The 24,166-nt window shown below is 35.6% G+C and overlaps 3 protein-coding genes across 3 annotated transcripts; 2 read left to right on the top strand and 1 right to left on the bottom strand.

The window, feature by feature from the left end:
• Positions 1-263: 263 nt before the first annotated feature.
• LOC128997639 (palmitoyl-protein thioesterase 1-like) lies at positions 264-593 on the top strand. The gene has a single exon (XM_054423277.1). It carries the CDS (start codon positions 264-266, stop codon positions 591-593), a length of 330 nt encoding a protein of 109 aa, XP_054279252.1.
• A 1,831-nt stretch (positions 594-2,424) lies between these two features.
• On the top strand, positions 2,425-11,343 carry LOC128996514 (FAST kinase domain-containing protein 5, mitochondrial). The gene is made up of 9 exons (XM_054421892.1): positions 2,425-3,505; positions 4,757-5,021; positions 6,200-6,406; positions 6,946-7,177; positions 7,684-7,799; positions 8,705-8,852; positions 9,534-9,639; positions 10,723-10,837; positions 11,161-11,343. Exons 1-9 carry the CDS (start codon positions 2,676-2,678, stop codon positions 11,254-11,256), a joined length of 2,115 nt encoding a protein of 704 aa, XP_054277867.1. The 5' UTR covers positions 2,425-2,675; the 3' UTR covers positions 11,257-11,343.
• Positions 11,344-13,864: 2,521 nt separating this feature from the next.
• LOC128996524 (CCR4-NOT transcription complex subunit 11) lies at positions 13,865-23,799 on the bottom strand. Its single transcript, XM_054421905.1, has 10 exons — positions 23,565-23,799; positions 22,654-22,745; positions 20,144-20,292; positions 19,592-19,711; positions 18,799-18,956; positions 17,850-17,982; positions 16,972-17,181; positions 15,961-16,100; positions 14,998-15,163; positions 13,865-14,399 (listed from the first exon to the last, which is right to left on the bottom strand). The coding sequence occupies exons 1-10, from the start codon at positions 23,597-23,599 to the stop codon at positions 14,232-14,234; spliced, it is 1,371 nt and encodes a 456-aa protein (XP_054277880.1). The 5' UTR covers positions 23,600-23,799; the 3' UTR covers positions 13,865-14,231.
• Between the last annotated feature and the right edge of the window lie 367 nt (positions 23,800-24,166).

The following is a 24,166-nucleotide window of genomic DNA, read 5'->3' as shown; positions in this document are numbered from 1 at the left end:
CGTTGCAATTTATTATCACAATGTTCTCTCTTCTCTTGTTAATACTGATTGTGTCGTCAGTGCGTGGAAACGGTCCTACACCAATTGTTCTCTGGCATGGTATATTCGATTCTTATGACTCTTTTCCAAATTTGAGCCGTTTTTTGGAACAAAGAATACCAGGTGTCTACGTGAAGTCTTTGAAGATCGGTTCCAGTGCTGTATCGGACTTAAAGAACTCAATGTTCATGGATGTGAATAAACAGGTTAAGAAAGCTTGCGACATGATCAAAGACGACCCGAAGCTTAAACGGGGCTTCCATGGACTTGGGTTCTCGCAGGGTGGTCAATTCTTGAGAGCAGTAGCGCAAAGATGCTCGGACCCTCCGATGTTCAACCTGATAACCTTGGGATCACAACACGAAGGCTACTTTGGTTTAAAAGTTTTTCTGTGGAAACTATTTCTAAATAGCATTGTCATGAAGCAACATTGGCACAATCCACTCAACCACGACAAGTACATCAAAGAAAACACATTCATTGCGGACATAAACAATGAAAAGGAGTTTAATGAAGACTATAAGACTATAACCTATCCAATCTTAAAAACTTAGTGCTAGTGATGTTTGAAGACGATAATGTTGTAGTACCTCGAGAATCTTCTTGGTTTGAATTTTACACAAAGGGGCAAAATAAGGAAGTAACAAAACTGATCGACTCAGAGCTGTTCATAAATGACAAGATCGGACTGAAAAAATTGTTTGATGGTGGGAGGCTTCACAGACTCATGTGTCCAGGGCGCCATCTTGCGGGGATGAGTATTAAATGGTTTTCAGAGAATATAGTGCCATATTTGACTCCGACTTTCTGGTGACGTGGCATAAGTCTCGTATGGAAACAATGAATGTAGATTTCTTGAAATATAACATGACTTAGATTGATTAACCATCAGTCTAGTTATTGCACAACTGGTCACGTTAACCTATAAGTAATTTTAAACATTTTAAGCTTTTAAATATCAGATAATTTATTGCATCTTAATTTTTACGTAACTGTCTACCACATATACTAGAGTGGTGCCTGCTGACTGAGTGCGGTCAAAATATTTCGTTACAGAAAATATAAATACAGTGTTGTCTGTATTTCTGTGCATTGCAATGAATCATTAGGTTTTTGGTCATTTTTACGTTTTATTGCCGAAAAAAACAAAAACTAATCTTAAATAAATTTATGGCTGTCTATCTTTCAGTCTTTGCGTCTGTGTTACCAAAGTGCCAGCTTACGCTACCTACTACGGAAAAACTAGAACACGATCAAAACTAAATTCTTTTTTTTTAATTAGTGATACTGTCTTTAGCTATTACAACATGGCCTAACTAATTTGAAAATGTTCAAAACACCTTTTTTGTTCTATATTGGACTCAATATTGAGCTAGAGATACTACTTGAGGTAGCAGTGAATGGAAGAATTATGAATTAAGTTGGCTGCCTGATTAATAGGGTGAAGTAGGTACTTTGTACCATAGACTAACCAATGTTTTATCTATGTTTGTACTTAGTACATTTCAACTAGGAAAATTGGGAACTGTGTGTGTACAGTTTTGTTCAGAATTGTAAAGACCATAACCATAGATAGAACATACTCCCTTGTATTGGTTAGTCTGTGTCATAATTAACGTTCTAAATTTAAATTTCGGTCGAGCAGTTTTTTTTAATCTGAATTATTTTGTTATTTTATGTGTTTTGTTGGAAAAGCCACATAAAAAACGATAAATTTTGAATCGTAGTTTTTACAGAAACGGGGATTGTATAATCTTATTTCATGTTTTAAGGACTTAATTACTACATACTACTTAAACTTAAATCAAAATCGTCCCCATTTGTGAAAAAATCATTTTCCCCGTAATGTTATGGCAAAGAATCGCCATTAAAGAAGTAGTGCTACTTCAAATGGCTAAAATATAGCTCGGTGAAAAATATTTAACCCTGTGAAACAAATCAAATAGCGTGGTCGCATGGTTGCATTGAAACAATTAAACAATTGTATATTTGTATATAGTACGGTATATGTGAGCCAACTTTTATTCCATTAACGACCTAGCCAATACAACCTGTATACATTGTTAATTATTCTGGCTCAATAAATTATTTGATTTGGTTTGCGTAACAGCTTTCCTAAAACCTCAGAGTAATAATACATGTATGTATGAGTTATGTATTATTACTCTGAGCTAAAACGAATGAGAAAGAAAAGATAGAGAGGTTGCATGCATCGGATATGGGATGGGTTAGCATAGTTTGTTAATGGAGAGGACTGGAACACTGGAACTGGACTGGACCATTATTATCTCAATGGAATCGGAATGGACTTGACTAATGACTGTAAACAATGTTTAAGGTTATGTTATGTTTGTGAACTGAACTAGTTTACTTTGATTGTTTGATTTGATAAAGTGAATACTTTTTTATGAAATGTAAATTGAGTTAAAATGGGGGTAACCAGTGCTAAACAATTATTTTTAATTTTTATAATTAATATTAATTCAGAGTTATTTTAGCCTATAGTGAAATTCTTGATTTAAGTTAATACATAACATTCGAGTTTGTTTTTACTTCAAGCATGATCATCGAACAATAACAATAAGCAATGTTTTACCGGTTATTTGATCAGTTCTGATAATAAATCAATAAAAACTATGTCTCTACAAATTTTAAGATTCAATCGGCCAATAGTGTCCTCCCTTCACTTAATAAACTGTAATTTTGTGCATCCCACTCCACAAGGAAAAACAAAAAAAGAACATTTTGGTTACCACAAACACAGTCCAATGGTCAATTATGATATCAGTTATCTCGGTAGATCTATGTACCGAACTGTACATACAAGCAGAAGTGCTTCACAGATTAAAGTAAAAGATTTTCTTGACTCTGACGCTAAGGATACTCATACTAAGCCTACAACCAGAAATCAGTCTCTTCAACCAGTGGATAGACTTTTTGAAGAAAAGGAATCTAAGTTTTACTACAACTTCCTAAAACAATCAAGTTCGTATGCTGGAACTGTTTACAAGGATGACCCTCAATTTTTAGATAAGTACAAACTCAACGATATTGAATACAAAAATATTATCGAGACAAAGCAATGGGATGCAAAGCCACCAGCAGACATAATAAAAGCTTTCATATCTTTAGGAATACATGCATCTACCAAGCTTAACATTACTATTGAGGATAAGAGTTGTGAAATGTTGGTATCTGCTTTGGTTGACAATTTGAATTTCTCTTCTGACAACGAACTGATTGAATGCCTTATAGCTTTAAAACTCTGGCCTGTGCTAACGAGAACCAAAGACTCATCACATGATAAAGTACGCAAAGCAATAGACGAAGTTTGTTGTAATAGATTGTATGATTGGACGATAGACAAGTGCTTATATGTGATGGATCTATGGTATCGTCTTGGTCACCTACGGCACTGCTACTTTACCCACAAGACATTACTGAAAATCTCACGAAAAACTGATGAGTAAGCACCAACTAGATTTAATACAGTCTTTCTCCTAGTTCCATATGATTAATTTAGCTCTTCTTAATTAATGAACAACCCTTAGAGCCCCAAAAGGCTGATTTTCATCTGTTAAGAGTAGGTTGGGTACTTTCCTGTTAAATGGAACATTCATTATTATCGAAGATTTCTTTTCAATAAATCAATATTTTTGTTTTACTTCACGATCCGTATTCCCTCTTGTTTTAATATCTTCAATTGCATTTAAATTACAAATTATGAACTAGCCTTGTTTAGGCAAAAATAATAGCCTACCGGTATATATTGGATTAGGAAATGAAACTATTCCAAACTAACCTACAGTAACATATGTAACTAACCAAACTTGAATAGGCTAAGTTACCGTTTCAAAACAGAAAAGTTATATGGGGATTAGGCTATCAAACGGAATTTTGAAATGTTACAGCAAGTTTGGTTGGTTAAGGGTTAGTTAGTTAGGTAGGTACCTAGTTAGGTTGGTTAGGTAGTTTAAAACAGTTTCATTTCAATATTTAATATTTTTTTAAATTGTTGATACTGAACAATATTTATTTAGCCTATCCTTATCGTACTTGTCAGCTGATATGTTTCAATTTGTTATGATCAATATATCGGATAGAAAAATAAAATACCTTTTTTCAAAAAGAAATCATCAATAATAATGAATGTTCCCCTTAACAGGGAAGTATACCGTAGGTTACAGTAGGATTTAAATTTTCTACTAAAATTACAGAAATATAAATATACTATAGTTCGGCCGCTTAGAAAGTGATCTCCTCCAGCATTGGTTTAGCATTAGCGCGCAGGTCGTTTTCTAAGCGGCCGAACTATAACACTTTCAATAATATGGCCTATTTAGGCTGTACTTATACTGTTGACTCATAAGATGGTACCTAAGTGTTTAGCAAATTCAATTGAACACTCCAGTTATTATTAGACCCGATGGCGGTGTAACAGTAGGACACATTAAATTTCTCCCATTAGCTAGTCATTTACCCTTATAACGGGTAACCGGTAAGCTTGCAAAATTGCAATTAACTTTTGAACTGTAATTTTTACAGCACCGGAACCAGTTTGTTTGGAATTAAAAGAACCATGTAGGTAAAAAATACTTGTGACAAGGTACCTAAACAGCGTTATATTTTACTTGTACAGGCCTACTTTACAAATTGATTCATCCAATAATTTACTTACTCATTAACTAGTGTAAAATAATAAAAGCATTTTTTACAGGTTGACAGCTGCCCAGTTGATCCAAACACTATTCTACATAAGCATAAAACGGAAAATTAGTGCTCAGATAGCGCTTAGAGAGTATGAACACTTCATTCAACAGTATATAACTAAACTGTCAATCGAAGAAATTGGGATATTTTGCTTGGCTTTTTTCAGAAACAAAACATCAATTTTAAACAAGAAAGTATTGATGTACATAATGCAAAGAACCGTTAAGGAAACTGATACTATCGACTCAATCTGTCTTGCAGCTATAGCCAAGGTATAAAGTGTCAATTTATGTAAATTACGCAATTAAGCCTTTTTGGAATGGGGTCTCTACTAAATTAATAACTTAATTGATGTGAATGGTTTCCGATTTGGTTAGGTTTTTTATATAGCTGGGTGGCTAAGTGGTTATAGTGCTTGCCTAACGATCATAAGGTTATTGGTTCGATCCTCAAAAAAGTACAAAGCTTTTTGATGGTTTGAAACTGACCCAGCTGTCCTTGATTATTGATCATGGCTAAATTAACAGCTGATCGTACAACAAAGCTTCAAAGTTTATATCACTCCATTCTACTCTTTGTCCTAAAATACCTATGCACTTAGGTGGACTTGGTGAATCCAAAGTAATGGTAATAACTCAACTTATGTATTCTCATAGACAAAAGAATAAAATATAGACCGACAGCAGTGGCTGCGTTTAGCATATATTCTAGCGTCCACCTATAGGAGTGCTGTGTAGTTTCGGCACACCACTGCATCCTCAAGTGCTAGCGAGCATTGCCATGACAAGTTGGTAGTTGGAGCAAGGGTTGCCATCTTCTGGAGAATCCCGGAATCCGTGGGTTAGGAGTTTGTTCCGTCATTTTTTTGTGTTCTGGGATTAAAAATTAATGGGTTTTTCTATTTTAATTTATGGGATTTCAGAATTTTGTACTTTCCCCATAACTTATTGAAAAGTGGGTCTGATACGTTGGTAGCATTTCGTTTGCAAAGGTTTTAGTGCTGGTAGCAGACAGTGAGTCGATGACGGCAGCAAATCAACGAAAACTGAGCACATTCTAGCAGTACACCACGGACCTTTGACAGTCTATCTATTCTATTTGTCTATGGTATTCTTAATCTTTAAGGAACTAAAAAACAAGCAGCACCCAATAAAGAAAGAAAATCATAACTATCAGTCAGTAACAAAGACAACATAAATATGAAATAATTCAGGTTTTACCAAATATATTTCAAACAAAAAAAGCTAAACAAAGGTCTCTAATTAAAAAAATAAAATATTTGCTGAAACTAACCCCTTTTTATCTTAGCCTTCAAAGAAACTCATAGCACCATGAAAAAAGAAATACCAGTAATTATAGACTGGGTGATAATATTCAATATAGGCCGATTCTAATACCTTATTGAGCTACAAAATAAAGTTGATACTAAGTTAATCATTTATTGTTACAGGTAGTTAGATATTCACACAAACCAGACATTGGGTTCACAGCTAACGACATGGTGAACAAGGTGATAGCTAAAAGGTGGAACTCATTTTCATTGATTACTGCAATTCATCTCGTCCACATCAGCACACAAGTTCAGTTTTATGATGAACAATCACTTACCAAACTAGCGGAAAAGTTTTGCATGAACCCTTCGGAGGCTAGATTGAAGGTATGTGAACAGTGATGAATTGAGTTTTATTTACTTAGGGTTTTATTTACGCATAATCAGGACAAAGTCAGCTCTCGTTCTGTTGTAAGAAAATATATTTTTTTGTACATAAAGATAAAAAAACATACAACTTAAACAGTTTTGTGTCTGATTTCAATGAAATTTAGCATGACTGTATAAGGCTGGATACTTTTATGAGTTAACACACCAGATTAAGTAAACTGTTATGCTTGATAATTATTTAAATCATATAGGCTACTTGATCAAATTTGGCAAATTTATTGATTCCAGATTAAGCTATTAACATTTCACTTACAAATTTGCCTTCACTGTAACAGCAACCCTAATAACAATTCAAATGTGATTCAGATTTGGGTAGTAAATCTCACATTTTAAGGGAATATTTTAGTAAAAATCCAATCAGGCTAATATAAATTCTTTCAGTTTGCAGGTTTTCTGTGGCAGGTGTATTTTTATTTTCTAGTGAGTTTCAACAGTTAATGACAAAGTACTGTAATCAGTTTTGATATTTTTTCCAGGAACTAGAGCGAATAGCCTTCTTTCTCTCCCTGTTCAACTTCATCCCTCCTTCGGCTCCCAACGTGTGTGATTTGATTGTGGAACAGCTGGATTCTCCGCAACGGGAATCAGAACTGAATGAATTCCCGCTTATGTATCTTTCACTTCTTTACTTTCTCTCTCTACTCCAAGTCCATCCAGAGAAACACATTTGCCGAGTAATTGATGACAAACGTCTTTTAGAACTCTATGGTAAGTGAATTCGAAGTAGAGGATTTATTATAGGCTGTTCTAGACATTGAAGCTGATCTGTTGTTTCGAAATTGTGACACATCGGTAGAAAATAGAATAAACATAATTCTCGGTAGAATGTTAAACATAATATTTAACATGTAGCTAACATCACAAAAAAACATGTACTTAACTGGTGAAATAAATATCTTAAATTCAAAGGAAATTCATAGGATTAATCTATTATTTCTTTAGCATTAAAATTGCTATTGGAAAGGAGACTCCACAATTTTTTTAATTTTGAAAGTTTAGATTCAAGACCAGCATGGGTTTAGACGTACCACACCCCAATTGATTTGTTGTTTTGGTCAGAGAGCGGCATTTCAACATGCTCAAGGAAAGTAACCCTCCTTAACTCAAATCAAACTGACACAGTCATAAACCCACTTGATCACTGAACCCCTCTAAAAAAATCTACATTTGTAGGTTGATTTTGAGCTTGGTTACTAACAAGATTTCTCACACAGGGAACAAGTTCCTCATTCCGCAGCAGACTGTGCAGTTGGACTACAACAGAGTTCTGGAAGGACCAGCTGGCTCCAAACATCTGTTGTCTCCCAGATTACAAGAATATCTGGCGAGAGTAAGTACCTAAGAGTCTTGAGATGATATAACTGCAAACTGATAACTGTGTACGATTTCAAACCTTAACAAATACTTGTACTCTGAGGATTGAAGCGGCGACCTTCTGATCAGGAGGGAAGCATTCCACTCTGCTACCAACCTATACCCTGGGTAACATTACCAGTTAGATCAGTGACCTATCCATTTGTCAAACAGTTTAGAAACTTGAGTTAGGCTTGCGTGTTTGAGCACAACTAGACCTCCCTTGGTTATGTTATGGGTTTGGTCTATGTGTTTGGTTACTAGTGGTTTATTTTACCTGTGCTACTGTCTACTGATATTCTGTTGGATTCTCGGTCTTCTGGTGACACCCGCGTCAAGTCCCCTTAGTTTGTGTCGTTTCACTGAAATACAGAGAATTCAGTGATGAATCTGGCCGCTTAAGCCTACGAATTAAGATTGATAGACGTCCCCATCTCAATGATTGATTGATTGATACTTTGTTGTTAGAGTGACTACAGCTGTATCTTACTATAGGAATATGTTGTCAGAATAAATTCAGTTAGTGACAAGGAAATATTCTTGTTGTGTAAAGTTTCAGTTCATCCTGATCAGGATGGACTCATTCCTATTCAGGTAAACAGGATTAGGTTGGGTTTAGACACGGCAAACCACAGTATGTGTTTAAGGCAAAGATATGAGGTGATAGGTTTGTTATAGACCAAGCTAATTATGTAACCAAAACATTTTTTTTTTTATGATCAAGGACAGCTGGGTGCAATTTTGAATCTTCAGGATAAAATCGGTAACAGTCTGATTACTAGCAGAGAGGTAGCACAGAGGCATCTATTCATTCAGCTACGGGTATTCGTAACCTAGGCTGTTGTGCTTTGTGTTACATCATTATATCTTGTATTTTTTCAGAGATATTCCATGTACATCCCGGATGAAGCTCACCCACCAAAAAACCAGTTTGACACCATGCTGTTTGAGATGATGGGTCTGAGTGATAAACTGCTTGGAAAAGGGAACAGCCTCGCCACATACACTCTCCCCCACTTTCCTAGAGCAGGTAAATACAGACACAGAGCAAGTAAATACTTTCACAGAACACGTAAATACCCTAGCAGGAAAATTCATATAGCCAGAGCAGGTAAACACTTTCCCAGATCAGATAATCACTTCCACAGAGCAGTTAAAGACTTCCCCAGATCAAGTAAACACTGTTCAAGAGCAAGTAAATACTTTCTCAGAGCAAATTACTTCCCTAGAAGAGGTTTAAACGCCTCTAAAGAGTAGGTAAATACTTACCCAGAGCATGCAACTCCCCCCACCCCCCCCGAGCATGTAAATACTTTTCCTTAGCAGTTAATTTATCAGATGTTTAATCATCTTTCCTTCTAATACTTGTTCAATTGCCGATAGAGATACAAAAGTATCCGTGGTCTTGTGTATTCCTTTTAGGCTATTTTTATTTCTGAACCATTTCCAGCCAAATCCCTCAAAGTTCTAATTACAGCCTACGGTTTAAAATTAATAATTATCTCTTCGTTAACTTTTTAGGAAGAAAAGTTCTGGGACACAAAACCAGCTTTTTAAATATTTTTGTGATGGGATTATATTCCTTAACCACATAAATTGTGTAAAATGTTAATAGTATTTTTTTCATTTTGGCATTAAGCTAGCACTTACAACTTCTTTCCTGAAGTTATGAGAAGTTTGGTGAATCAGTGAGCTTTGTATTTGATTTCAGATATTTTGTTTCGGCTCGATGATGATGGGAAGCCTCTTCCAATCCCTGAAGAAATGAAGAGATCAGCGTTTGATGATGTTACCCGACCTGAAGGCCCTGGAAAGTGGTGAGTTGGAAAACTTTTAGGCCTAACTAAAAAGTTTGAATATTCAATTTGACCTATAAACCTAAAGGATCAAAAGGATAAACCTAAAAGGTACATTTAAACCTAAAGGTTCAAGATTTTTGTACTAGGATTTAGGTAAGGCTAAATAAAGAAGGAATTTAAGTTTGTTTGCAAACTTTTAATTCTCAGGCTTTGTCCCCTAATCTTACGATCAATAGGGTCTCCTTGTGTTACAGAGAAAGCTCTGTCATAAAAGTGTTTCAAGCATTAAAAAAACTGTAATTAATTGATATTATAATTAGGGTCTATCAATCTAAATTGTGCACATAAATTTGTGGAAATTATTGTCTCAGTTGAACCTTGCATAGTCATAGTATGTAGGCCCACACTTCAGTCAAAACTTATCAAAATTCCGTTACCAATGGTTACGTCTATTACTTCGCTAAATGCGTCGTTCTGTTCAGAAACAACACAAGTCAGGCATGCTTATCACTTTGAAACTACTACTTAAAAGAGTGTTTGTTTCAGAAACAGCATAAGTCAATGACTTAACTTTTCCACAACTTTCTCCGTGTGACAAGGGACCAAGTGGTCTTGTCTGGGATACGTGTGCCGTGGATGGACATTGAGACTGTTTTGTTGTACTTCTTCAGAGAGCGGAATAATGGGTTACACCCAAAAAATCGGAAGAAATGTTTTCGGAGAACGTCATTAATTACCAATCTAGAACCGGAAAGTGAGAAATGTTGAGACTTCTGACTTGAAAAATCCAAATCAAGTTTTGCTGACATACATAGAAAACGAGATAAATTAGGTTGTGAACTATCGGAAATGTATGTCTGGAAGTACCAATGGGAGAGGGGATTGTCTGAGCTGAATCGCTCACTGAGCGATTTAAATCTCAGCTAGCAGACAGACAGATTCGTCTGTGAACCAACAACGCCACAAGCAGAGTAGTAAAGATTTCATCATCATGCAGATGTCAATCCGCCTACTGATGACCAGTGTCTTCTACATACTTTAATAGTCAAGCTTGAGAAGAACGCTGCAGACATTGTAACTAATTCCACTTTTTGTCGCCAGGTACTGTGCAGTGATCGGAGGCCGTAACATGTACATGCACAATGTTCCAAGACTCGTCGGAGAGCAGATGACAAAGTTGAGGCAACTTAAGTCTCTAGGCTACACTCCCATTGTGGTGAGTGAATTACATTGTTTTGTCTCTTGTAAAAGTTGGTTGTATAAGCAAGTTTAAATATCTAAAAATATACATTTTCCTACTTTGATCACCAGGCAAGCTACATAAATCACGGTTACTGCACTTAACGTGTAAAGTATTTTATGTGTTTAAGACTAATAATTCAATGGAGAATTTACTTCTTAAATATAAAATAATAATATGACGTTCCTTTTACCATCACAATAAATTGCTGGTGGTGAATTCCCTATGCTTACTAATTTACTATTAATCATATGAATTTTCTGATGAGACGATTTATTAAAAAATCGGTGTATTTACAGATCCCATCTTTCTACTGGAGAAAAGAAGAAGATAAGATGGCATATCTCAAACTTAAGTACTTTTCTGGCAATGTCCAAGAAAATAAACAAAGATAAGTTATTTTTTTAGTCTTATTGTACCAGTACCTAATGTTTATAAAATGTTGAAATAGTGAATATTCTCAGAATAAATTTGTTTCCAAACATGTTCATTTTCATTAACACATATTATTTATTAAGTAGGACCTACAGCTATTGCTTCACCGATTTGTATGTCAGTGGCAAACACTAATTTTCTGTGAAATGATAATTACTATAAACATAACCCAAGATGACTGAGATTTTTACACTATTTATACAAGCTACCATATTAGCTCAAATCATCACAGATTTTATATTTTTTTAAATAACAAATAACCTACCAAATGTAGGCATAAAAAAACGTTTTAAAATGGATTTGTTTTAGTAGAACGGTGAAATTAGGTTATTAAATAGGCATTGAAATAATGAATTACAAATAATTTTATTTACAACACAATTAACAAAAACAACAAAACTCAATCATGCAATTAACATGTCATGCAATTTAAAGATGTTTATAGCATTCTAAAATTGTTTTAAAACAAACCAAATATTGGCCTGGTTTATAATGTGTAACATTTTGACTACAATAGTACTAGACACTTCATGTTGAATTTGTAGCCAGTCTAAAATAACAATGAACTTATGAGTCGAGCCGACAGTGTGTTGGTGTCTTTTAATTCTCTTGATAAGGTTTAATTTAATGCATTATATTTTGTCTTCTTTGACCAAAATAATGAACAAGTCTTTTGACTCTTACTGATCAACAGCAGTAAGAGATTAGGTTGAGAGGCTACCAACCTCTTAAAAAAAAAACAGCAAACTTTTATAGCAAGCCAAGCATTTTTTTTTTTTTTTTTCCTAAGGACGCTAGGCACGAGCCTGGGATTGTTTTTCACATTACTTCAGGCTAGACCTAGGGGTTGCGGCATTATCACTTAGATAAAATCCATTGGTGACTTGGCGGGGATCGAACCCGGGACCTCAGGGACTGAAGTCCCGCGCTCTAACCACTACGCCAGCTCGCTCCCCAGCAAGCCAAGCATTAAGAAATACTTCTTATAAAGTATACGTCACATACTAGTAAAGCATTAAAAAAAAACTAGATATTCCTTATTTTTTCGGTAATAGATAAAATAATACTTTTACTTTGGTCACCTATTACATCCTTGTCAAGTAAGTTCAAGCTGGATTCTTTTTAATAGCAAGACATGATCAGCGTTAATTCATTTGCTCCATCTTAGTTCAGACGATGTCACAAAATAATCCTATGATCGAGGTACTATTATTATTTGACCACATTAAAAAAACAATTAAGTAGCACAGGCTACAATACTTTGTAGTACGGTATGACATTGTAAAGTATACTCTTGTCACTTTGGGTGTGAGAACTAAATTTTGTATGATACTTCACCTTTAGTTAAGCTAACTTATTTACAAAACAAAAATGTTGTACATTTCTACCAATATAAATTATCTTCCACAAGCTTGATTTTCTATTACAAACAGATGGTAATATAATTAAGATACCACAGATACTCAGCAAAATCACCGTAAATTAAAATTACTGCTGTAAATGTTTTCCATTTAATATGAGTATTGAAACGAACAATGATAAAAACACACAAATTCTCCAACAAAAGTGTATTTACTAATTGGAATCCCAGAGCCACTTTTTTTTGGCAAAACCAGAGAAGAATTTTTATATTTTAAAAATGTACAGCTGACGCTCTTAGTTTCAGTTTCAGCTTAGGCATAAAACAACTACTTTAGACTCACAACACACATATTAAACTAAATGTTTTGCTAAGTATAACCACAGACTCTGGTACAAAAGTTTGTTTCCTTTTGTTCCCTAGACTGTGGTATAACACAAAAAGGAATTATGTTTGAACCAGTCTTAAACCATTTTGTAAAAAAAACCATCAAATTACACACATAAAAGATTAGCCTAATATCTTATATTCTGTTTCTGACTAGTAGACATAACATGGATTTGATTATCAAAATAACATGAATATACATTCCTTTCACAGAGAAGTCGGTAAAGACTAAAGCGTATGGGATGACCAGCTCTAATATGTTGAATAACTTCTTGATCAGCATTATACATGTTATTAAATTTACGGAAAGTAAATCGAAGAAACGCTTTATAACTCTTAAAACATATATTTACGCTTATACTGTTACTCACAAGACGGTGAATATACAAAAAAGATGGTAAGTGGTGATCGATTTTGATTGGACACTCCAACCATCATCAGACCAAAAGCATGCCCTAGCATGTCTGCCACCAAATTAAATTTTTCCAATAAAAATATTTTACTGAATTATAAAAAAAACTTCATTAGTTAGAAGTCAGTTTAACAGACTATGAATTTGGTCAGAACAATGCTAGTTTTTAAGGAAGTCCAATATATTTTTATTATAAATTTTAAACTGTTGCATGATATTAATAAGTTTGATAGAGAAAATACAGCCTCGGAAAACTGTCATTTCATCTTGGTTTGGTATTAAATTACAGGAAAAGTTCTAACCAAATTATTAAAAATGTTTTTGGAACATCTAAAAACTTTTATTTATTAGGAAATTGAAATTAACTACATAAATTAAGTTAAAGGTAAAAAATACTTTAAATTTTAGTTTCAGGTCACTTTACAAAATTATTTAGACTAAATTATAGTATATTTGTACCATTAGAAATCAAAAACATAATATGACACTTTTAGATCATTATTAAAATTTGTCAAAAAATAGAGAAACTTCTCTCTAATAGATAATATACATGACAAGTTTCCATACATAAATATGAAATACACTATATAGTATATACCTGGACAAAAACAATTTTTTCCCACTAGAGATTGGAATTAAGTTCTAGAATTATTCTGAATCATAAGTTAACTTGTCCTTCAATTGTTACAATAATAATTTGTAATTTTCAAGGCACTCTCACACTTAGTTTTGGATTAGCACTTTATGTTTTAACAACACAGCACTGTTGTTAGTCACTACGGCTCTCCAAGCTTGGTTTTGCCAGGTTGTACTCCGCTTAGCGGGGCTCCACCGACCACCCCCTCTCCCCCCGCTTCCAGCTGTTTGAGCAGTCTGAACAGTGCGGCCGCTTCCCTGATGCGACTGAACTCTATGCAGAACGCCTGCACTTCGATGAACAATTCCTGGAACACAACAGCCATATCAGAGACACAACGGAGATATCCCGAAAAACACAACACAGATTGGAACTCTGAAACACAAAAGTGGTGTGAATGTTAAATAAAAGTAGTGTCTAGCACCAGTCGCTTCTCCTATTGTAACCCCCTTTACACTCCTTTGCCTCCTCACCATCACTTACTACAGCTGAAGGAAGGCCCTGTGCGATAAGAACTTCCTACAGTGCTTGCGGCTCAGGCTCTTCCTTGCTCGTATATTTTCTCTCAAGCACAATATAAATAGCTGAAAGCGCAAGGTCATGCCACAAGCAAGTTTCTTCTGTGCTAGCAACAACACTACTACTTGTAGGGTGCGTGTGAGGTGGCTTGAACCCAATCCCATATCCACACAAATTTTATAGTTTTGGACCACTTTCCCCAAGGCGTTTGTGAATCCTTAATTTACATTTACAATGACACTGACGAGGTATTTTAGCATACACTGACAGTAAAAAATTATAACAAACCGAAGTTGTAATGAGTTTAATGATTAATGATACAGAACATATCCTGTTAAGTACTAAGGATAATTAGTCGAGTAAAAAACAAGTCTATCCCGCTTTACCTGCACATTGATGATCTTGTTCCTGATGAGCGACTGTAGGAACACGCAGACGAGTCGGACCAGTCTGTTCTGCATGTAGCGGTCCTTGATAGTCTCACAGGTAGAGATGCAGTTAGAGATATAAAGATGCACAAACTCTGTAGGCAGATCTACAGTGGTGGTCAGCCTACAACAGTAACACTACTACAGAAGACTCTCGACTGTAGGGACACGCAGTCATTAATAATCATTACAATTGTTATATTAAAGTGTGAATGTACCGCAGTAACCTAGAAAATGAAAATCACACAGAACTAGGTTGCCTGAGAACGTAAATAGCTGTGGCATCTGCTTAGGCATTACCGATTCCCATAGCCTTTTGTCAATCTTTGTCATTATGATGTTTTGATATTAACATCATCGTGTCAAGTACAGCTCAGGTCAAACACAAACAAAAAGTAATTTTACACTTTATGAACTCAAAAGATCCACCTTATTGTGTTTTTTAATGCTGTAGTATGCTGGCTTAGCATAATTTCAATAATACTGTATTTAAGTTTTCAAGAAGAGTTGATCATGTTTGAGTTATTGTTTTCTTTAATACACTTACACTACATTATTTAAACAAATGTTTGCATGAAAATACCAATTGATTGTTTTTTTTATTTGCTATGTATTGTAAAATATATTTGTTACAAGTATTTGACTTGGTAATGTGGTACTATAACTCTTAACCTCAATTCAAAATCTAAAAGATATCTGTGTTATACGAGATCCGAGGTAGTCTCGGTCCTAACAACCTCACTAAATACTGTACAACTCTGAGTACTAGGCTGGTTAAAATTGTGAAGAGTGTTACATGGCCAGGACAGACCATTGAGAGTGTCCGTGCGTGAGTCACGTTCCTCATAGGGAGCTCCAGCCACACTCCCTTAGCAAACAGGGTATAATAGTCAACCATTTGAACGTAATCAATAGGCCTACCTGTTGACGACTTCCATTGAGTGCAAGCTCATCTCCATGTTGACCAGAACACTGAAGTATTCCGTGATGTGAGTCGACTGCATCAGTTTCAACAGCACCTCGATGGCTATCAAGGGGTTGTTCTCAACCAAGTCTGGTAACTGGACGACGATACAGAATCAATTAACAATTGGTTAGTACGTCAACTACGACTTCTACTTTTCATTTACTTACATGAACAGTTATTTTGACTGACAATAGGCACAGTAATGGAGTCTGCAATAGGAACTAAGAGTGTATCCACAAGTAGATTAAACGGTAACAATAAAAAAAAAAATACCCCCTTAGTTTGATCATCGTTGTGGACAAACAGAAGAGACTTTTAAAGTTGGTTATGAATTTCAAAGGTCAATGAGGATTTTACAAACATCAAAAAGAAAATTTGATTATGACTAGAGGTGGGAAAGCCTGAGATTTAGCTGAGCTCAAGGTTGAAATATGAATACATCCCACGGTCGTGTAGACATTATCATTGTCTTTAACGATCAAGGCAAAATATTGAACGTCTCACACAAGATCATTATCATCGTTTTCCAAGATAGTGGCTTAAGCCAGAGCTTAGGCATCATATTCAGAAAGTAGGTAGTTAAAAAAATGACCTAGGTATCTGAAAAGAGTACCTATAAACTACACAACTCAAATTCAAGGAAAGCACCAATATGGACTAGGTAGTATCTTTGAAAATTTCATTCCCATGTTAAAATAGTGAGTTTTAAAATAAAAATCAAGCAATTGAGTTACAGAGTGCTGATGAAATAATTTAATTTCTTTGAATACGCCAAATTCATAACCAAGCCAAACTAAAAAGGACAACTTATTGTAAACAAACTTGTATGTAACAAACTGGCTTAGTAACAAAAGCTAAGAGGAAAAATTTAATTTTAGACTGTAGCAAATCCTATGAATGGATCATTCAGGGTATGGCTTTTTTTAAAGATAGTACAGTGCATATTTTAGATACAAGTCTCAAACCTTGTTAGGGGTGAGACCGATGTGGTAGACCAGCTTGGGGTCGTTGTCCAGTTCGGCTAGCAGATGCTGCTGCTGTTGTAAAGTCAGAGCGCTCTTGAAAGCTTTCACCATGAGCTTCTTAGCCTCGACACCAGCGCAGTTCCACACACAAGCTGTCACGTCCATCGCGGCCTGGTGTTCCGACGGACTCACCATGTTCAGCCACACCAGCTGCGACAGAACATTTGTCCAATCTCAGCTAGCTTACCTATTTGAACTTAAAAACTACACTTAAGGCCTAATTAATTCAATAATTAATATGATTTTTTTTTTTTTTTTTGTCCTAGGACGCTAGGCACGAGCCTGGGATTGTTTTTCACATTACTTCAGGCTAAACCTAGGGGTTGCGGCATTATCACTTAGATAAATCCATTGGTGACTTGGCGGGGATCGAACCCGGGACCTCAGGGACTGAAGTCCCGCGCTCTAACCACTACGCCAGCTCGCTCCCCAATTAATATGATTACTGAAGTTGCACGTCACAATCATAGGGAGTACTACAGCTAGGTAATTAACACTGATCTACATGGTAATCCGATATAAGATAACATATTTACAACTCCTCTAGTCCAACACACTAGGGTAGTGTCCAACGCAATGATAAGTGTCTCAGACTTAAACGCAAAAAAGACAAGTTCGATCCCACACATATCCCAAAAAGTAAAACGACAACTTTCCAAAAGAGGTGTTTATATTCTTTCACATACCACACCAAGTAAGGTTAGGTAAAAACATGTTTAAATGGTCGTAAAATTAATTTTTTTATGTACATATAACCTAACCTAACCTGGTGTGGTTGGTATGACAAAAAAATACCCAGAAAAAAACAAATGTCATACCTCATCTTCACACACATGCAGTGGAGGAGCTAGCCGCAACATCTCAGGTCGGTAGTTCTGAGCGGAGACGGGCAGTGGCCCTGTCAACAGCGCCTCTACTGTCTTGTGTGCAGCCACCGGATCCACCGGCAAACTGCCAATCACAACACAACAGTTACATTCATCCAACGTGGACAAAACCGTATTTTTAGTGCAGCCAGGATTCTGTGTTTGACAAGTAAAGTTTTAATGGTTGGAACATACCATAAAACCATACCATAAAACAATTGCAAGGGAATGGTTCAAATTACACTAATTTTTTGTTTCTTTCCAATGCCAACCCTTTGTTAGATAGCATCATTAATCGATAGTCCGATGATTAGTTTTTGTGAGCTACTAATTGTGTTTTAGACATTTTCTCACCTATGGGCAGAATTAGATTTAAGATTCAAAAACGTTGTGAACACTTTTTTACCAGTGGGAGGAAATGTCCAAAGCAATCCTTTAAAAACATAACATTTTACACATCAATTGATTTATTACTTTAAGGACATAGTCATAACATTGAACACATGGGCCTAGAGGCTTTTAGGGTTTTTTTTTGTGAGAATATCAGGCTTGTCTGAATAAGAAAGAGTCCAAATTGGCAAAAGAGACAGAAAAGTTAACACTAAATACACAAAAATTAGAATATTGTCACTGACAACATTTCAAACTAAGGAAGAGAGAGTTTTCTTCAGATCCATTTATCACTTTTGTTTTTCAACGACAAGACTGCAAGAATAAGAATAAGAATAAGAATCCTTTATTGTCATTAGTCACAGTTGTGCAATAGACATTGTCAAAGAAAACTATAAAATAAAAAATGTAACAGAGTCATGAACATTAACACAGTAGACCTTATGTAACATACATGTAAAACTTAGCCTATATCACAGAAGAGAGATGCCTATATCAAGACGTAGATTACCTGGAGCGCAAGTCACTATCAGGCACCAAGACACTGAGAGCTGCTCGGCCGGTCGACGGCAACTCACTGTGTTTCTCCGCTAACGTCATCTGTAGCACAGACACATCCACCACAGGGCCTTCCACTGACAAAACCTGCTTGGCGGTCTTCTTTAATAGCTGTAATTTACACACTACAATTCACAAGGAAGAAAACAACAGCTGGATAGAGCTGGCCAAGTAATCAGATGTCAGCCAGTTTCTAAGAAAATCAGAAGTTTTGAGATGGTGTGAAACTGGTAACAGTTATCCTTCATCATAAATAAATAGGGCTTTCAATAAAATAGTCTACCACAGTTTTATTGTTGTTCTAATGTTCTAGAACAATCAAATTGTTCTTCATATGACCTACTAGTATCGGCAATTGAATTTCTAGTTTATAATAGAATAGACCATATAATCATACAGGTTTATGTGTTTACTTTATAGGGGTCATATTTTTTGTGGATTCTCCAACGTGATACGGCGATAGGCAATAATTCAACTGATGAACTGATGCAGTTTTGTTACCTACTCAAAACGGCAAAGAAATAGTTGGTAACTACGGTTTGAACCTGGTACTTTTCAAAATAAATTCAAACTATACTTCAAATATTTGTCAATTCACCAAGTATGTTACGATTAAGAATTGAAAAATCACAAGTGTGTTTGAATATAAAGACTTTACTTTCAAACACATCGGAAAAAAGAAAAGTATAACTTAGTAGGTTACACATAACATTAGATGGTAAATCGTTTCAATTAGGCCAACTTACATCTTTTGAAGAGTTTGTGATAAGTTGAGAAACAAAGCTTTTCTCGGACAAGGACAACCTTGGTAGCTGAGTGAACTCTAACTTCCGAGGACCAGGCTTGACTACGGGATCCGTAGGTTGCTGGAACAGTAAGACCGCATTGAGTTGAGGAATGGAAAACGAACATAAACAATGATCTCGAGGAACTATATTGATTTGGACGATTTATAATTAAAGTCTTCCTGGCTTTTGTTGTTACCATTTGTCTACGAATTAAATGCCTTTCTAAACCAGTTATCTTGGCTGGTTCGTCCTAGAGTTTCTGTGTTTTAAACTACAGTATTGTTGATGTGTGTGCTTATTTATTGTTTAATTTTCTTTGATGTCGCTTAGTGATTTTTTCTGAATATTTTAAGCATTTAGGGTATGTAACAAATATTAGTTTAAGTTATCTGGATGCAATCCATTATTTTGTTTACATCTCAAAGTCGTGCACCAAGTCCATGTGGTCCTAACATGACATATTACAATGATGATTTTTTATTTTGTTTTGTAATGTTTCCAACAACTTACCAATAGATGTACGAAGACAGGGGCGAAGGGACTAGACGCCAGCACCTCGCCCCGGTACATGTCGTACAGGAAGGTGATTGCCGCAAGCCGCTGCCATGGCCGAGGCAGCAGGTCTCCATTTTGTAGCAACAACACGAGAGCACAGCCAACTGAACATTAAACATAGTAAAACATAAGAATTTTTACCATTTACAACAATGCCATGAATTTTTTATACTTAAATAGGGGTAGCCCTGTCCAATATTTATGAACCAGCTTTAGCCAAATTGATAAAAAAAATAGTTGAATAAGCCATTCACAGAATGTGCATTTGTCTAAAAACTCTATTTTCTTCAGACTTGGTACGGTACTGTACCGAGAAGTAAGGTAAGGAGGAAAGATTCAATAGTGCTCTTAAGAATGCGCATACTGGAAGAAAAGACCCTACACCGTGTGCGGGAGGAACTTCCAGGCTCTTCCTTACTTGTCACAAGTATATTTGCCCTAGCACGCTCGACCACAGAAAACGTACTACTATAACCCAGAATGCCAACCGCATGGTAAAAAGCATTAAGCGTTTTGAGAGAGCTTTGCCTGTCAATCCGTAGGCAGCGCCACCAGCGTTGCTATGCATATGCTATTGCATGGCAACGCTGGTGGCGCTGCCTACGGATTGACAGGCAAAGCTCTCTCAAAACGCTTAATGCTTTTTACCATGCGGTTGGCATTCTGGGTTATAGTAGTACGTTTTCTGTGGCTCCACATACAACACAACTGAATGCACACAATCGTCCCAAGTTTCCTCTGTAGGCCTACCTTACTTATCTCTGTGGTTGCTGTAATAGTTGATGTGACTTATTTGACGTTCCCTAGCCTAATTGGATACTCCTGACCCTAACTACAATAGCCCAAGTGGTCCTTTCCACTTTGGCTTGGTTAAAAAACAGTTTATTCTTCAGAAATCAGAAATTTACATTCAGATCTCACTCTGTCGGTGCCTCAATACTATAGGCTATTAATTTTTATCCTAAAACCAGCTAACACTTAACAAGAGAATTGAATGTCTAGTTATTTTGGAAGTAAAGGTGTAAAATATTTGATAGTAAAAGGTGACACACAATCATTCAATCAGATCGGTTCTGTATATAATAGGAAAAAATTGATTTGGTTGTTGACACTATTAACATAAGTAATTAAGTCTAGTAGTTTTCCATAATCTAGATCACACCTTACAATTGGTCAGGTAATGTAACAAGGTTTCAAAATTAACTTGGATATTTTGTATGATTATGAATTAGTAGGCTACAATAAACAAAAAATTGTTAACAACATTACCTAAGTAATTTTCTTAAGATTTATAGGCTATATTTAAGACTAGCAGAATACCCGTCCTTCGTACAGGGTTCGTGTATAAGTATAAAATGCTTATTGCAGTTATAATCGTGCCTTGGGTTTGCAATCGGAGAGGACACAGTTTGAGAAAATTTAGTTCTTTTAATTTACAATATGCCATAGTATACCACCATAGCCATAATGTTCTACCACTACATCTAAACAATAAAAAAGTAAATTATCGAATATTTGCGCAAATATAAGAAAATAATTCATAAATTAAAAACATAAACTTAACTGTAAACAATCCTACTTTCAGTTTTCATTATGTATCAGAGCTTTTCAGAGCATTATGTTGCTGCTTGGTTCAAATTAGCTGTTGTCATAAATGCAAAAACAATTTTAGAGCTGCACCCTGTTGGTATACCGGTACCTTATAACTATTTAATGATACAGTATTGAACATCATAGAACCAACTTGTGTAGTTGAAACAGCTGACAAAATGCTATAGGCCTAATTGATTTTAAATATGAATACTCATAAAGTTAACATGGATACTCAAGAGCCACTGGGGCGGAGCCCAGGAGGATTTTTGAGATAAGAATATGTCTATGTCTATGTTAATCGGGAATGTGAGCTATCATCATACCAAATTTCAGCCCAATCTGACCAGTAGTTAATGCGTGATTGAAATTCAAACAAACACAGAAACTTTCACATTCATAATATTAGTAGGCCTATGATTCTATAAACATAGGCTACCTACTTAATTAATGCAGGCCTAGGCCTACAAGATTCGGTACTTGAGTATTAAACGGAGGCCACCATTACGAAACGCGCCGCGGCACTTATAGAGGGTTAAATTGTTATAGATGTTGTAGTAGAACTATTCTAGTATTGTTGTGAGTCGAGCGTTATCAGATGAGTCATGTGTCTACTCGCAGAATCCCCTCCAAGTAGGCCAAGGTCAGGGTCGTTGACCGGAGCGCACGCCATTACCTGTCATCGCCTGTCACTGTGTCTGGTCAGCTATATCAGTTATAAAATTAAACTATCATAACCTAACCTAACCAACCAAACTTGCTGATAGTGAAAACATCGAATGAAGGTTTACTAATGATCAGTATTATTATAGCTAAGTTAAGAAACTGTAGGTTAGGTGGCCTCCGTTTAATACTCAAGTACCCAAGATTCTTACCTTTATAGTTGTCTTGCTTGGAGAAACACTGATGTAATTGAGAACAAAGGGCTTCTAAACTTTGTGTTTCTACATTTTCTTCACTGAGAATCCTGCAAGTTTTTAAGTAGTTAGGGCAAACATTAAATTAATTACTTTCAATTTATGATTTTTAATGTTTCGATATTCTAGTAAGTACTTAAGTTACATTAGGCTAAGCCTTTATGCAGTTCCGATACGTTACGGAGTATCAGAAGATTGGTGGTGTTGCTAACGCAAATAGCAGTGATCTTTAAGCAAGATAATGTAACCTAACCGCCACAGACTAAAAAATGGCTGCTAGCTGGGGTACTTCTGGTGAGTCCATCCTATATATTGTCTGTAAGGTAGTTGTGGGCAAACTAACAATTTTTGGAATAACAGTTTTGTACCCAAGTCTGTTACAAACCAAGTAGCCTAACTTAGGTCCTAACATAATGCAGTCGGAAGCAGTCTTAAAATTTTTGGAATGACAATCCATTTTTTATTTTGAATTTATATAGGCTGCCTAAGTTATGTTTGTTTCTTTGGGATATAATGGTTTTGATTTCAACAAGTTTTTTTTTGGGGGGGGGGGTACACTTCCATATCTGTTGGCACAAACAACCCAATGAAAATATCGATCGATCGTTTGGTTAAGTTAGTTAGGTAAGGTTAACCTAACTTAACTAACCAAACGATTATTCATTCGGTTGTTTGTGCCAACAGATTGGAGGTGTACCCTTTGGGGGGGAGTAAAATATTATCAATAGGCATAGCCTATGTTTTTCTAAGAAAAAATGCCTAGGCCTATGAAGACCATGAGTCAAATAAAGAACAAGTAATTACATTAAAGTAAGCTACAAAACTATTCGTAAAAAAACTCCAATAAAACTTTTGTACTTAAAACTTACCCCAACAGAGTACTTAGTTCCTTTACTGATATCATGGCTTTGAAGTTTGGCCTAGTATTAAAATGAATTCACAGTTATTCAAGCAAGAAAACTGTAGCCCTACGCTAATGTTTGCTGTTTACTGTATAGTTTAATTTCGAACGGGACATGTCGAATAATAAAAATACATATCGGCCTATTTGAAATTAATGGAGAAAACAATCATTGATTGTGCGATAACAAGCCTAATACCGAATTTAGGTTATATTATGGTTTTTCTTTTGACTGACTTTGGTTTGACTAGAGCCTTCGGCCTTGTCTTTGCTTAGCAGGCTTCGGTTGTAGACCAGACAGCCCCGATGTACATTGAGTTGTGGCACGGGGCACGGCCACCTTTAACTACAGGCCGCGGCCTGGTAGAATTGGCAACGTTACAAAAGTGGTGTTGTATAGCGCCAGACGTCCCATAAGATAAGATGGCAGACAGTTGACACCAGCTTATTAATTTGCGTACTATTCATTTAAATTTAAATTTATGAACATAAATTTATTAAAAGATTGAAAATAAAATACATAGAATTGAAAACCAAATCAATATTTAAATTAAAAATTTATTTTTGTAT

Source organism: Macrosteles quadrilineatus, unplaced genomic scaffold (assembly GCF_028750875.1).
Source record: "Macrosteles quadrilineatus isolate MER2022 unplaced genomic scaffold, UCM_ALF_1.0 Scaffold_6__1_contigs__length_79288215, whole genome shotgun sequence".
Taxonomy (NCBI): domain Eukaryota; kingdom Metazoa; phylum Arthropoda; class Insecta; order Hemiptera; family Cicadellidae; genus Macrosteles; species Macrosteles quadrilineatus.
The sequence above is the reverse complement of the archived record's forward strand: the minus strand, read 5'-3'. Positions and strand labels throughout refer to the sequence as shown.